Source organism: Sinohyriopsis cumingii, chromosome 15 (genome assembly GCF_028554795.1).
Source record: "Sinohyriopsis cumingii isolate HCF-2022 chromosome 15, ASM2855479v2, whole genome shotgun sequence".
Lineage (NCBI taxonomy): Eukaryota > Metazoa > Mollusca > Bivalvia > Unionida > Unionidae > Sinohyriopsis > Sinohyriopsis cumingii.
The window spans coordinates 36,858,327-36,875,957 of NC_142975.1; the positions used below are offsets into that span (position 1 = coordinate 36,858,327).

Here is a 17,631-nt window from a genome sequence, read left to right on the forward strand (position 1 = left end):
TTTGTTTAAGTCTTTGGTATGACTTGGCCTGGGTTTGAACCCACGACATCCTGCTCACGTGGTGGACTCTCTAACCACTAGGCCACTGGAGCGGTCCTTATAGGATGAAGTATTTATGGTTGTATTACTTCCTGTCAACAAAAAGCAGTGTACACCTTCTGATGGAGTTGGTTATACATAGACAATATGTTGAATGTAGATTTGATCACTTACCTATCCAGCCATTCTGATGGAGTTGGTTATACACAGACAATATGTTGAATGCAGATTTGATCACTTACTTATCCAGTCACTTTTGATGGAGTTGGTTATACAAAGACAATATGTTGAATGTAGTTAGACTGGATCACTTACCTATCCAGCCACTTCTGACAGAGTTGGTTATACATAGACAATATGTTGAATGTAGATTTGATCACTTACTTATCCAGTCACTTTTGATGGAGTTGCTTATACAAACACAATATGGTGAATGTAGTTAGACTGGATCACTTACCCCTCCAGCCACTTCTGATGGAGTTGGTTATACATAGACAATATGCTGAATGTAGTTAGATTCGATCACTTACCTATCCAGCCACTTTTGCATTTTTCCCTAATCTGGATATTAACAAATGCTGGATGTGACTTTTGTGAACCGCAATTTGTTGCCACCACCTCCAGGATGAAATTGTGTCGTTCTTTGTAACTCACTTCTTCTGTATTTCTTATATATCCTGAACAAAAAAGATATAAAAGCATTTTTATTTCAACTGATAAAATACAAAATAAAACAAAAAGAATATGCAAGATATCCTAATAATTATAAGATACCTGAGTGCTTGATGCACTAATTCATAAAACCAAATGATTGCATCACTGAAAAGTATACAGGACCTTCGAAAATTGTTAATAATTTATGACCGACCTACCATAATATGGACACATAGGCTTCAGGTTGTGAAACCAACATGATTTCAATAACAGTGTCATAATGAAACAATTCACTCACCACCGTGTTCTTTTTGTGTATTTGATAAAAGAAATATTTTTATAATAGGTTTTTATGTAATGACCTTTACTTTCGTATATGTGTATCTATATATATATATATATATATATATATATATATATATATATATATATATATATATATATATATATATAAAAGTAAAGCACAAAAGAATGTGCAGCAATCTAAATATTTTCTTACTGATGATACTTTGGATTGCTTGGATCTTAAATTATTATGCAAGTCCACTGGTATGGAACAACATTCCCAGTAAAATAAGGCAGGCTGTTTGCATTTCTTCATTTCATAATTCAAGTCTCAAATGGATGAAAACTAAAGACAAGTGAACATTTCTCCTGCTTTTTCTTTTCACAGTAAATTTTTTAATACAGGATGATATTTTATTATTTATATATGCTTATGTGTTCACTGATGCTTGTGCATATGTTCTGAGCATGGACCTTTTGGATTTTCGGAATCACTCAATTCTTTAATGTCAAGCCAAATTTATCAGACTGTGTTGTAAGCACTGTATATACAACAGCTAGAAGACCTCAAAGTAGATTAATTCTATAAATAATTGACCTACCATCTCTAAATATAGTCATCATCATCATCATCATTATTATTATTATTATTATTATTATTATTATTATTATTATTATTAATGCTCTGACATTTTACAAGAAAATATCCACAAGATGATTAATTTATATCTAATGGCAAGCAAACATACTCAGCACATTTGATTGGTAATTTTGGGACAGTCTTTTGTAGATGTTTTAATGGTGTTCCCATATCTTCAAGTAGATCTGTTGGAGGTGGGGCAATTATCTCAGAGCTTTTTCTTTTGAAAGACCATTTCATTCTTCTCTGCATTGAGGAGTGTGAGGTAAAAGGTGGGCCCTGTTATTTTTTCTAGGTTTCAAAAATTATATTGTTCCATAAGGATACAAATTAAGGACAATTCATAAATCTTGGTTGCAAGCTGATCATCAAACCTCTAATTATTTTGCCTCTTTATAAAAGGAGCTTAAGTGACTTGCACATAGCAAACACTTGGTTTGTGTTTTATGTCACTACTGTTTGTGATTGTGGATCACTGTGTTACTGTAGATTCAGAGTAAAACAAGAGTCTTTATTAAAAGTGAGTAAAAAGTGAATTAAAAGTGAGTTATTTAGTGAGAGAAAAAATGTTGAAATTCTGCTTTTAAAATTATTGTGCATGTAATACTAATAAAATACTGATGCTAGGATTTCACTGTATATTATAGTGCAATTTCTGCTCATCCTTCAGCAAATCTCTGAACGTACATTTGTAAACAAGTTTATTATATAATGGAACTCGATTCTCTATAATGAATCATATCTGTCAGATGTATCTAGTACACATTTTACTTGGCTCTGTTGCTATCACTGACCACGTTTACAAATCAGTATGATAAAGTACCAATTTATTTTAGATACTTTAAGTTTAATTATGTAAGATTTACTTACAGTGTTCTCAGTGTTTGATTAGTCAACTGAAATGAGTTGTTTTAATACAAGACTGATGTGACAGCTAGCTCATGCCCAGGAAGGTTTTGAGGGCCTATAAGATCTTTTTAAAATTTCCAACCACCATTATCTGACTTGATACAAAACACTAATTAACAGATAACACAGGCCAACTTTTAATTGACTGTAGCAATGTACCAAAGTTATCCTGGTTGGAAAGAAAATCCCCCACACCCAACACACCTCTTAATTTTCCCACTAGATTAAATGGTCTGTCGCTAATAGTCTTTAATTTTGTACATTAAACAGAACTAAAGTGAACTGTAAAGCAAAACAGAACCAATAAAGAGCAGCTTAGTATACCATATATACTTGCTTATAAGGCAAGTCCAACTGCAAACTGCACAGATCATGATCTGCTGTCATATAATGAAGTGGGTCTGTGCAGTTTGTTAGGAGTCATCAGTAGAACAAATAACAGAGAACCTGATCTGCAGACACATTATGTGATGTCAGATCAGGATCCTTTTTGTTTGCAGTTTGACTCAATTTACATGTGAGTATAGATGGTAATAACTGAAACTGTCAAAGTACAAAGTACTTTCACCAGCAAATCTTGTACCAGTGATAATAGCATTATTATAATCAATGTCAATGAGGCATTTTTTTAAAAATGATTCATGATGTTAATCCTATAAAGTGTAGTGACAAGTTTTGTGGAGATTCTGTAAGAACAAGTCTGGTCTGTTCAAGCTAGATTACCACATGTACCTAAATAGACGCATCTAGCAATACTGTAAAGTACACTAGACGTAATTTAACATGTACATCTCACTAAGAATTAACATGAATTAGTGTTGCATATAGGATCACCAGGGCAAGGGATACTGTATCCTCTACCCTACAAATCTGGAGGACACAACATTTTAGAGAGATAAATTAAACAAGTGCTCTCAAGTGTCATAGATCATCATCCAGTGTCTCATCAATTGTACACTGATGACACCTAAATATACAAATCTAGCCACCCAACTGAAGTTGATGCTACCATCCTAGGTGTAGAGAGGTGCATTTCTGGTGTGAAATCATGGATGACATGTAACAAGCTGCAGATAAAGATGATAAAACTGAGGCCATTCTGATCACAACACAAAGTCTTTCTCAGTCACATCATTTACCTCAAACAATAAATATCAGCAACGCCAACATTAAATTCACAGTCAGTACAAAACCTAGGTGTCACTCTGGACAGTAATCTCACATTGCACCAACATGTCACGAACATATGCAAGACTGCATATCTTGAGCTGAGACGCATCAGCTCCATTCGCAAATATCTTTGAGTTGATGCCACTAAAACACTTGTATGTTCATTAGTACTTTCAAGACTGGACTATTGTAACTCAATTCTGTCTGGTTCATCTCAATATCTACTTCAGAAACTTCAATACACAGCTGCTCAGATCATACTTAGAGTACCACGAAAAGAGCACACATCCCCGCTGCTCTGTACCCTACACTGTCTATCTATTCAATCCAGAATCAAACACAAAATTTGTTCTCTGTGCTACGTTTCACTGTCAGACTCCAGTCGAACATATCTATCTGACCTCACCCATGTGTACACACCAGCAAGATACTTACGCTCCTCTTCTGACAATCGTATACTCATTATTCCCACTATGAAAACGAAGTCACATGGACGTTCTTTTGCATACCAGGGCCCAGCAACGTGGAATGAATTGCCCACTGAACTAAGACACAAAGACACAGTGATCCATTCAAGAGTGCTCTTAAAACTCACTTATTTCGACTGCAAGAACAAACTTAGTGACTTAATAATGTTCCCTACCTTAAATATTTTCAGCATGTTTTTTAATTTCATCGTGTTCATTTTTTTGTAATAATAATATTATATATGTTTTTTAATGTTATAGGTGTTGTCTAATGTTGTAAAGCGCTTAGAGCTTCTAAAGATTAGGCACTATATAAAGTCCTCATTATTATTATTAAGTATTATACAATGCACAAATGGTGTTTTAAAAATGGGATAATCTTATTTGCTTCAACAGTTTTGACACCTTCACTTTCTGGTCTGCACTGTTCTATCATATTTTTTCTGGACGGCAGTATTATTGCATTAAAAGTTTTATTGTGTGCTCAAGTAACTCATGAAAACATGTCTGAATATCTGGTCAACCTGAAATGAACTTACACAGAATTTTCCATTCCTGGTCTTGCTCTCCTCTGTTATCAATACCTATGTTTTCTTAATTACTTTTCTTTCAAAATAACAAATCATTATTTAAATGACAAATTCCTTATTTGCATAAATTTAGTCTCCTTTGTCATTATTTTAACCTCAAAATAAATATACCTTGTTATAGGGGTGACTTTAACCTCAAAATTGTGTTGCATTAACAGCTGTCAAACACTTTCCATTGCAACTCGACCTACTACCACACACCATGATGTTTTCAATGCCATTTTTTTTTAAAGATATTTATTGCCATCTTAAAGTTTTATACCTTTTGCATCTTTGGGTGTTGCTATTGTCAACAAATACATTGATGGACATCCACTAATGAAAAACTAGATGAAAAAAATACCAGTCAAGGGGGGGTGTGTGTGTGCACTTGGTCAAAAAGATTCTGGAGGAATGGAGACAACAAAAGTGCAAAACTGATGAATTCACTTTTTGTGGAACCAATTTCTTGGTGGCTACTGACCATGAAGTTAAAGATATATTGCTGTGGAAACAGAACTACTCCCCTTTTCCATAAATATGAGCTGATGAAAATATTATTTTTCATAAAATTGTGAAAATTGACATCCACAAAAATACCATACTCATAATATACTAATTAACACTAATATACAATGATTAAAAATCTGAGAATATAGAATAATCTCATCTTTACTCCTCACATTTCTCACACAATAATACACTATTTAAGCTAAAACTTTTCCATAAGATATTTTTGACATTGCTGAAACACTATTTGAGTGCTGATGCAAACATCCAAGACAGAACCAATGCATAATAGCCGATGAAACATTGTTGAAGAAAAATGCAATAATTTCTCAAGATTTGCTTGTAAAGCCTGCCATATTTTTTTCTTTCCAAAAGGGGTGAGATTTGGAATGCAGGAATGACTGCAATTACATTGTTTTAACTTCTAATAGGTAATTTTAATCAAGGGGTTGCACATTGGAAATCACAAAGGTGAGAGGGTATGCTTTGTTAATATTATGGTTTAACACTTTGGTAAAGATAAAGCTTCATATAAAACAACCTGGTAACTGAGTACCAAGGTAGTCAGCAGAATTTAAAGATGTATTTAACAAAATTTTGATCAGAATGATGTGACTGTTTATGTCCAATCAGACTGCATAAACTTTGGTCCATTCATAATAATTAGAATTACTTCATATTTGGTATCAGGTACCTTATGTTGTGGATTTTATTCACTCTTTGGTATCAGGTACCTTATGTTGTGGATTTTATTTACTCTTTGGTATCAGGTACCTTATGTTGTGGATTTTATTCAGTCATTGATATCAGGTACCTTATGTTGTGGATTTTATTCAGTCATTGGTATCAGGTACCTTATGTTGTGGATTTTATTCAGTCATTGGTATCAGGTACCTTATGTTGTGGATTTTATTCAGTCATTGGTATCAGGTACCTTATGTTGTGGATTTTATTCAGTCATTGATATCAGGTACCTTATGTTGTGGATTTTATTTACTCTTTGGTATCAGGTACCTTATGTTGTGGATTTTATTCAGTCATTGATATCAGGTACCTTATGTTGTGGATTTTATTCAGTCATTGGTATCAGGTACCTTATGTTGTGGATTTTATTCAGTCATTGATATCAGGTACCTTATGTTGTGGATTTTATTTACTCTTTGGTATCAGGTACCTTATGTTGTGGATTTTATTCAGTCATTGATATCAGGTACCTTATGTTGTGGATTTTATTCAGTCATTGGTATCAGGTACCTTATGTTGTGGATTTTATTCAGTCATTGATATCAGGTACCTTATGTTGTGGATTTTATTTACTCTTTGGTATCAGGTACCTTATGTTGTGGATTTTATTCAGTCATTGATATCAGGTACCTTATGTTGTGGATTTTATTCAGTCATTGGTATCAGGTACCTTATGTTGTGGATTTTATTCAGTCATTGGTATCAGGTACCTTATGTTGTGGATTTTATTCAGTCATTGATATCAGGTACCTTATGTTGTGGATTTTATTTACTCTTTGGTATCAGGTACCTTATGTTGTGGATTTTATTCAGTCATTGATATCAGGTACCTTATGTTGTGGATTTTATTTACTCTTTGGTATCAGGTACCTTATGTTGTGGATTTTATTCAGTCATTGATATCAGGTACCTTATGTTGTGGATTTTATTCAGTCATTGGTATCAGGTACCTTATGTTGTGGATTTTATTCAGTCATTGATATCAGGTACCTTATGTTGTGGATTTTATTCAGTCATTGGTATCAGGTACCTTATGTTGTGGATTTTATTCAGTCATTGGTATCAGGTACCTTATGTTGTGGATTTTATTTACTTTCTGGTATCAGGTACCTTATGTTGTGGATTTTATTCAGTCATTGGTATCAGGTACCTTATGTTGTGGATTTTATTTACTTTCTGGTATCAGGTACCTTATGTTGTGGATTTTATTCAGTCATTGGTATCAGGTACCTTATGTTGTGGATTTTATTCAGTCATTGATATCAGGTACCTTATGTTGTGGATTTTATTTACTCTTTGGTATCAGGTACCTTATGTTGTGGATTTTATTCAGTCATTGATATCAGGTACCTTATGTTGTGGATTTTATTCAGTCATTGGTATCAGGTACCTTATGTTGTGGATTTTATTCAGTCATTGATATCAGGTACCTTATGTTGTGGATTTTATTCAGTCATTGGTATCAGGTACCTTATGTTGTGGATTTTATTCAGTCATTGATATCAGGTACCTTATGTTGTGGATTTTATTCAGTCATTGGTATCAGGTACCTTATGTTGTGGATTTTATTCAGTCATTGGTATCAGGTACCTTATGTTGTGGATTTTATTTACTTTCTGGTATCAGGTACCTTATGTTGTGGATTTTATTCACTATTTTGTATAAAGTACTTTAACTTGTTAATTTTCTTCACTATCTGCTATTAGGTACTTTATGTTGTGGATTTTAATCACCATTTGGTTTTGGGTAACATGTGTTCTGGATATTATTGCTGTTATATGCCATGAATTTAATGATCCTAACAATAAAGATTTTTTTCTGTCTCAAAGAAACATGTATATATATATATATATATATATATATATATATATATATATATATATATATATATATATCCATCCTTCAACGGGGTCAAATTCAAGTTCAAAGTTACCTCTTTCCCATGCCAGAATGACATGAAAATAAGGATAAATGAGTGCAGTGAGCTCAAAATTATAACATTAACAAAAGGTCACATAAAACAGTCATTTTCCAAAATCAAGTAAAACTGATATTTACTGAGCTTCATGAAAAAATCTAAAGCTTTCCAGGTAAAACAGTTGTCATACAAAAAACTTTGTTTTGCAATGACAATGACCTTAAAAATCGGTTGCTATTTAAAACTAATGACAAATGTTGCAGCACAAGTACTCTTTTTTTCTACTTTGACAGAATGAAATATGAAATAAACTTGCTTTTATTACCAATCAGTCTATAATCTCTAGAGAGTAATAATTTGTTTACCATCTATACTCGCTTATAAATCAAGTCAAACTGCAAACCACAAAAGATCCTGATCAGCCTTAGCAGATCGGACTATCTTATTTGTTCTACTGATTACTCCTAACAAGCTGCAGAGACCAAGGTCTGACAGTACATTACGCAATGTCAGATCTGGGTCTGTGCAGTTTGAAGTTGGACTTGTCTTAGAAGCAAGTAGAACAACATTCCCAGTGACATAAGGCAATGTCTTAAATGGATGAAATCTTTAGAAAATTGTAATTTTGCATCATTTTCATAGTTGAATCTTTCAATGCAGGATGATATTTTATGTTTTATATATGTTTATGTTTTCACAGATGCCTGTGAATGTGTTCCAGGCTTGATAATTTGAATTTTAAAATTAATTATTTGGTGTCAAGCCAGATTCTTCACATCATGTTGTATATATTGTACATAACAGAAAGAAGGCCTCAAGGTAGATTAGTTCTGTAACTAAATGAGTTACCTTCTCTAAATAAAGTCTTTATTATTATTATTATTATTATTATTATTATTTGTATTATTATTATTATTATTATTATTATTATTATTATTATTATTATTATTATTTGTATTATTATTATTATTATTATTATTATTATTATTAAGTATATACAATATGATTATGCATTGAATTCCACTCATTTTCTCAAGTGTATTGTGTGTTGATTTAATATCTGTCAGTAATTGCACAGACCAAAAAATAACATAATAATGCAGACAGGCATGTAAATAGTCATGAAACACATAAACGGGGAGTTCATACTGTACACTAAATATGAAATAAATTTGTTGGGGCCCTGTTTCAATAACACTAAAATAGGTACATGTACATCTATCTGCTTTCCTGAAAACTCTGTTTATCCATGAGCAGTATTAATCATTTACAGATACTTAAAACAAATATATTTCCTCAATAATGAATATGGACTAAGGTTTGGGATTTAAAACATTTCAGTCACAAACAAGCAATCAATGTCAAGAAGGAATGCCTTGCAATCTATCAAAATTCAAGTACACGTCGTTCTAGGCAAACATCTATTGTCTATTATACTTTTTTAAAAACTTAATGCAGTCTCATACTCAGACTTGAAATGTGGGTGTTAAAGAAGAACATGAATAAAACTTTCAGGATCATTCTGAGCAAAGACTAAAACAAGAAAGTAACTACTTTTTTGTACATAAATATAAATTGGTTTGGGTTATGCATGATTCTAACCTTGACAAGTGAACAATGACATTTAAAGTTTTGTCTATTTAGCATGCACACAATTTACATCTCATTTGTGTCTGTAATTTCTGTGTACACGAGTATGTATGTGCGAGTGTGTGTATCTATATATGTGAGCATGTGATATGGGTATTGACAGATTGTAATCTGTATATATCTTTGTATCTTATATGATTCATGATTAGTTCTATTATACAACTATTCGAGTTACAAAATATATTTTCTTGTCATTTTGTTGCTACTGACCACTCTGCTGGCCTAAGTGGTTCCAACATCCACCTCTGATGCAGGAGGTAGCAGGTTTGAACTCATGCCGAGTCATACCAAAGACTTATAAAAAATGGTACTAACAATGCCTCAATAGGCGCTCAGCATTAAGGATAGTGGGTTAGGACTGTTCAGCCTGGTGTCAGGATAATGTGACTGGGTAGGACATAATGAATCATGTCTGTGGTATGATGCCCCAATGCTAGATATGACTATAAACTGCCACTCTGCAGACATCATAGCGATATGACTGAAAAATTATTAAAGCAACTTTAAAAATCCAAATCTTGCACACAAACACACACACACATATACTTCTTGTTAATATAATTTGTACTCCTTTTTACCAAATTTGCTTCCAAGGACAAGATCCCTGCAGTAACCAGCTAAATTATTTGTGCATAAACATTTTATCAAAGACAATGTGCAAACTATATATACAATATCGATGTTATGTATATTTAATTGTTTTTCTGTTAGTTTTAAAAAAAGATTATTTTATTACATGTTATTGTAATGTAACATTGTTTACTGGATTTTACATTGTCCAGAATAGAAACATTGTATCTAGTTTCTGACTTTGTTTTATCTATTAAAAAATTCTTTCTCAGAGTAGGAATCATGGTCATAATTGGACAATGTGACAAGTATCATGTGTCAATTGGTAAACAAACTTCTATGTTTTTTTTTAAAGGATGAACTTTTTGACCCCCATCCAGTAATCTGTTTTGCAGCCTAAGTAGTCATATAACTGATGTTATGAAAAAAATTCTATCAGTCAGGCTTAAAATGTTTGACACATTAAGTTGTATTATGTTGCGACCAGTTTGGTCTAAACTTTTATTTTTGTCAAATTATTGAATTCAAGTGATTATTTTCTCTGGGGGGAAAAAGTGCTCTGATATAATTCTTGGACAAAGACATTTACTGGAATTTATATGGAATTCAAAACTGGAATAATATTCACAGTGATTCAACAAGAGACTGTTGACATATCTGCACTTCATAGGTTATTACAGACATCATTGCCTTCCATCTTGAATTATCATCGGGATTTAGAGAGTGACTTAAAATTTTCATTGATAGAACTTGTGTTTTTCAATTCTTTGATTACAATTTGGATTTAATTCACAACTGTACATTCTTTTTTCTCTTTGTATTCTGGGAAAATAAATTATATGTTAAATTTTACAACGCTTGTTGTCTTCACTCTTTTTTGTTACTTATTTTAAGAGCATTGACTCGTAATACTACTTTTTCTCAGGTATTAAAAGAAAACATGAGTACCACAGTTATCATCCTAACCACAAAAATCATTTATTGTACTTTTAGTAATATTTTTGTAAAAGCTAGTTAGTGAAAGGTTTGCAATATTTCATGTAATTAACACTTTGCCACATAAATCACATCTGGATAACTCTTTCCAACCTGGATACCTTGACCATATTTCAGTGCAAATGCATTTGGGCACCTCTAGGTATTTAAATGTTAGCATGTAGGCATGTTCTGACACCCCTGTCAAATCTCCACACATGTGCTTTTGGATGCACCTGGTAAACAACTGCCATTTGCATGGTCAATTTATATTGCCATCTGATAGGAATATCCCCTCTAATAAACCAGGCTTTCTGCACATTACAGTGATGTTATGGCATATGCTTGTGTATTAGATGAATCCTGTACAGACAGTCAGAGATTAGAGAACATGTGAAATTCCCCCAAAATGCAAATGGCTAGCATTATTCTTGCTGGTAGAATCACAGAAACCAGACTAACAGATCCATTTAAATTTATCTTATCAGCTTGTCACTAATCATGAAAAATTGTTTTATCAAGGAAAAAGAACAGAATGACTTGAAACAACTGACGTGGCAATGACAATATTCACTGATTTTGAAATCCAGCCTTAAGTGATATCTCTTTTATAGCATACTAACCATGGCCTCACTGCTTAATGTACAAGCAAGCAAGAAAGTTGATGTCTGTCATTTAATACTTAGAAAGGAAAATTAATCACAAAACACTGAACCTGACAGCTTTAAATATGCATATATTAATGTGCAATTTTCTCCAACCAACCATGTTGGGGTCTTGTCAGCTTGTTGTGTGCTGTTCTACTCATAGCTTACTGTACAATATATCGCCACACATGAATACGGATTAGTTGTATTCTCTATCAAGGAAAAGTTTAATGCTTCATTCCCTCCCAAAATCTGCATGAAATTACAATGATTGTGCCCTCGCTGAGTCATACCAAAGACTTAGACAAATGTTACTAACAGCTACCACACTTGGCATGAGATCAGTGTTAGGACTGGTTGGCCTGGTGTCTGGGTAATGTAACTGGATGGGAAATGACGCTACATGTCTGCAGCATGATGCCCCAGTGCTACATACGCTGCCACAATGCAGACATCATAGTGATATGATTGGAAAATTGTTAAAGCTATGTCAAAAAATAAAAATTACACACACACGCACGCACAATGATTGTGGCTATTTTTAAAGTGATTGTCTTGCTGACATAATACATGATTATCCGGCACTGTGTTGTGAATTAAGGCATCGGACCATTACTGCAGTTATCATCAGTTTTCATGAAGGAACAATTCTGCGGTTTTCATTGTTGCTTCGAACCAAGAATTTAAATCCCCAATGAAAAATAAGCTACTTAGTATGATGCCCCACCAGTTTTCTTACTGTGTTTCATTCCTAGAGACTAATATTTGATAAATCAAGGTCAATACTGTAATCTGGTAATTAAATAACAGCTTTTACATGTGTTCATTTTATCTGTTATTTTAACCTTTTGAAACAAGAATTATAAATCATTTTATATTGTTTCAATCCACATGTTCAATAAGTTATCCAATAGCTTTAATTTTAAACTCACAGCCTTAAATCAGTAAGTGAGGTAAGGATAGAGAGAAAATAGAGAAAAAGCATAAGGTATTCAAACAATAGTAATACTGAAAATGAAAGAAAGAATAATACAAAATAACAGTATACGAAAATGAAATTTAATACTTATTCAAATCAATCTTTCATTCAAGTACAACTATTGTTGAAATATTTAATTCCTTCTGAAAGCACATTTCATTTTATCCATGCATTTTAATCCAAAAGAACATCAATCCTGTAAAATACTATAACTATTTTTTCAAACACTATTATTAATGAAACACTATGCATATACACTAATTACAGCAGAGTATTAAAGCTCACACTTCACAGATTTTTGGACAAAGCCACTGTATCAACATCATGTCAATCAAGTCTCATGGTACTCACAAATGCTTCTCAGGTAAATAATTCCCGAATTGCTGAATTAAACAAGTCCAGCTTTCTCAAAACTACTGTTAATTAGGTCACATTTTTCAACCATTGTCATGTAGTCTGCAATTATCCATTCAGTTGGGGGGGATCATAGTTGAATTTTACCACTCTTAAGCCACCGTGTTAACGCCATGATCATCAGAAAGTACTGATGGTGCATCTTGATGGACAGTGGTGTAAGTAAGAGATCATTCATATGTACTGTAATAACCAATTGGCCTAGTGTTGTTTGCTGTATTTTAATAACCGACTGGTCTAGTGTTGTTGGCTGTGTCGGCTTCCTTTGATGTCGAGCACTCAAATGAAAACATGGCAAAAGTGATTAATCTTGACAGGTGTTTTATTTGTGCTCATAGAGATGGAAGTATTGTTTGAGTGTTGTTGGCTGTGTCAGCTTCGACTGATGTTATTCACTTGGTCCTAAACACAGTGTTAGTATTGAACTTCAGAGGTCTTTGATTTGTGCCCATACAGGTGGTAGTATTGTTTTAAACATTAAAGTGACCACCATTTGCATCGGCATAGTTTTATTCTTTTGTATTCTTTATTTTGGGTATTTGCAGAGGTTAAAGCATGAAATTAAATACCAACTAATATGCAAATTTTGACAGGCAAAACCACGAATTTAAGTATCCATGAAAAGCCTTTTATTAAAATACAAAACCATAAAAATTGAGCCCAACAAAAATAAATGATACTACAGTAATTAGTTTAGAGCGAGAGAACCAGTTTACTGATGGGGGAATAAAAAATAAGAGTTTTAAATATTCTGAGATGTGCACAGACTGGCTCTGTAAATGGATTTAGTCTTTTTTGGCATTTCATAAACTTCAATATGTGTACTATTAGTTGACAACAAAATGTTTACTTTCATTTTCATATCCTGTATTTATTTTCCCACTAACAAAATATCATGTGAATTCTTGTTTGTGGCTATGTTATTAGGTGCAGACCAGGCTTTCACTCTATTTGATGCTGTTATTAGTTGCAGACTAGGCTTTCACTTGGAGGCTATCTTATTAGGTGCAGACCAGGTTTTCACTCTATTTGAGGCTATCTTATTAGGTGCAGAACAGGCTTTGACTCTATTTGAGGCCATCTTATTAGGTGCAGACCAGGCCTTCACTTTGAGGCTGTTATTACCAGGCTTTGACTCTATTTGAGGCTATCTTACTAGGTGCAGACCAGGCTCTCAATCTGAGACTATGTTATTATGCGCAGATCATGATTTCACTATTTTAGAGGCTACCATATATATTCCTGTATAAGCCAAATAATTTAGGAAAAAATAAAGCCCTGGAAGAATTGGGGTCAGCTTATCCATGGGCCAATGTCTAAACTTGAAAGAGTTTTTAAGAAATTTATTATTGCCATAGTGGCTGTAAATCATGGGACAAGGAAGAAAAAAAAATTCCTGTGTCCTAAGAAGCATATGCATGTGAAACAAAATACATTATCTATGTCCCAACACTTACTGAACTGCTATAAACTACTGTACTAAGATTGCTTTTGTTATTATTTAAATAAAAGTAAATAAAGACTTCATAATTCATGGGCCAGTTTAAGATTCCCTGGAAGACCAAGCTGTACAAAGGTCTACAGTATTTACACAGTACAAATCATGACTAGTGTCACTTTAATCCTTGTGTATTCCCAAACATATTGATGCAGATTTTATTTTATTCATTTTTGTTACCAAATACCATTCTTCCAGATAACACTTCAGCTAGTTGGTAATAGCTGTTTCAATTACGCTAATCCACACACTCACAAGTTCTTTTTCAATGATATAAGCGATGCTACAAAACTGAGGTAATTTTTATGAAAAGTTACACATATTTAATAGTGCAATGAACAACCTGCATAATTGTTACATGTTCATGAAAGAAATGTAACAATAAAGGCTAAAATTCTGAATACAAATCAACTAAGATCATCATCAATCTATTTTACTTTTGTGTTTTGGCTAAACAAAATCATAATCCACACAGCTGAAAGCTGGATGTTTCGGCGTCTCCTTTTTTATAATTGATGGATTTGTCTTTTGTTTTCCGACATCATGACAGGCCAGTTAATCATTAAGACCCTGAAACTGGCTTGGGTTAAGAGGGAATTTTGTAACACAGGGTGTAAGGTCACTTATATCAAAGCAAATTACAACTCAGTTTTAATGTATTAGCATAATTTTTGAAGCATTATCTCATAAACTTTATTATTGTATTTTTAATTTATCATTCAAGTTTAGTGCAGTGGTGCCCATGATTCAAATCCAAGAGATATACTTCATTCAGCGAGTTCAAACCTACAATGTACATGCGATGGCACCATTATGTAAGTACGCTGATTGCATATGTCTGAGATTTGAATCAAACCCTACTGTTGTTCACTGTTGTAATACTGAGATAATATTTTAATGAGTTAGGTATTTACAATTTCAAGGCAAAATAAAAATGTAATTACTGTTATACTGATATAAAAAGTCTAATGCAACAACACAAGAACAAACAATAATCAAGTCAAAAGGGAGAGGTAGTGTTACAGCAACCCACGAATGCTCAATACTCATCATCTACCTCTTGTGATGTCGTCTTCGACTTTTGGGTCAACTTATACATGGGTCATGCACTCTTTAGTGTTTATACCTATTCAGTTATACGTAAATGGGTTTATACATGAGTACAGACGGTATCTTATTAGGAGCAGACCAGGCTTTCACTGTTTGAGGATATGTTGTTTGGTGCAGACCAGACTTTCATTCTGTTTGAGGCCATGTTATTAGGTGCAGACCAGACTTTCTCCTGTTTAGCAGCACAAGGTAAAATAAAGTGCAGCAGAAAACCTGTTTTTCACCACTGAACGAAAGTTATAAAACTAATGAATGTAAGCATGAATGGTTTGTATGATAATCAAATGAAGAAATTAATTTTTTACACAGTAACATGGATTTAATATTTTAACATTCTATTATTCTATGGGAAATGAATTAAAAGTAGTACTGCTTGTACTTGTAAGATGAATACAGCGTAACAAACAAAATTCAAGTTCTTCAGACTGTAAACCTGTCCAGGTGCTTTTGTCTGCCTTTTGAATGGTCCATTATACTTTCTCTACTAAAACAGGGAGAACAAACTGTCTATGTCACTCTGGGATAGTAAGAACACATGCATCACGCATTGTTTTGCCAAATCTCAAGTTTACAAGTGGGTTTTGTAAAGCTGCATACTTAAAATCCTGGACTTGCGAATATTTACAACCCAACCTTGGAAAATTGGAGTGTTTTGGGCACTGGGGAATACGGCCAAATTTCAGCCTAAAAAAGTAGCAAAAATCCATGGATGGTGTGGACCCCATTTGTGATTTTGGTGTTGTTATCATATACTGCCACCGGAAGTATCATTGTTAGATTCAGCACTAAATATCCTATTGGCAAAACAATGGAGATCAGTGATATCATGTAGATTTGAGATACATTTACATGTCCCACAACTTCCTGGCCCACATAAATCCTCTTTCAAATTCACTGCAATATACAGCATTAACATAGAAGCATGTTTGCAAAAATCAGTTGAGTCCTCCACCATAGTACATTTGAATTACTGGTAATGTGTTTTTCAAATATAAACAGCAACAGTCTACAGGAATGTATGTACTCTATGTAACAATGACTGGATTCCTCACAACACAATCGCCTTGCATGACACTATTATTTTACGTTTCATTAGTACAAAATTTATCGCACTTACAAATTACACAACGGTCAGTGGAAACAAGAGTCCCTCGATGGGACTAATGATCTACTCGGTGAGAAGAATTACCAGGAATTCAAGACAAGACCATTTCTTCCTTTTAACCATTGAGTGCTGAAACCATCTCTGATATTCTTCAGCAATATCAATATTTTCATATTAGCTGCTGAGGTGCACATATTGGATGTCAGTCTGAAGCATTTTCATTAAGGAAAAATTATACATCATTTGAAATCTTTTGGTGAAAACTATGTCAAAATTATCATCCACTCAAGGAAAGTAGTGACAACAAGATTTTCAAACTGGTCATCATGGGTGCAATACTGGATGTACAACAGCCCCCATTTTCATCTACAACAAACTAGGTTTGATAAGAAGTCCATTGCTAAAAATCACATCTTGCTGAAGCCATCCATTTGCAATGAGTTGAGATAATGATACTATCAAGATACAACTTTCTGGAGTTGCAACAGATTTTCAAGATGGCTGCTGTCGTGACAGTACTGGAATTCATATCAGTACCATTTTCATTTAAGACAACTAGACATCATCAAAAGACTATTAGTGAAAACCTCATGTTGACATGACCATTCATTCAGAAGAGCAAGGATATCAAGATTTTCAAGATGGCATCTGTGTGGCAGCCATACTGTATGTCAGTTCGGCACCATTTTCAACAAAGCATAACATGAAGTCTTCCTGTTAAGACACCATGTCAATATGACTTTCTGTTCAGGAAGAGTTGTAACAAGAATTTTAAGAT

General features: G+C 33.4%; 1 protein-coding gene across 1 annotated transcript in view; it reads right to left on the reverse strand.

Annotated features, from left to right (window-relative positions):
• LOC149781619 (calsyntenin-1-like) overlaps window positions 1-17,631 on the reverse strand; it is a 108,275-nt gene that overhangs the window by 47,032 nt on the left and 43,612 nt on the right. The window contains exon 5 of the mRNA XM_089935664.1: window positions 570-716. Within this exon, the coding sequence (XP_089791790.1) occupies window positions 570-716 (147 nt within the window). The remainder of the gene's footprint in view (window positions 1-569; window positions 717-17,631) is intronic.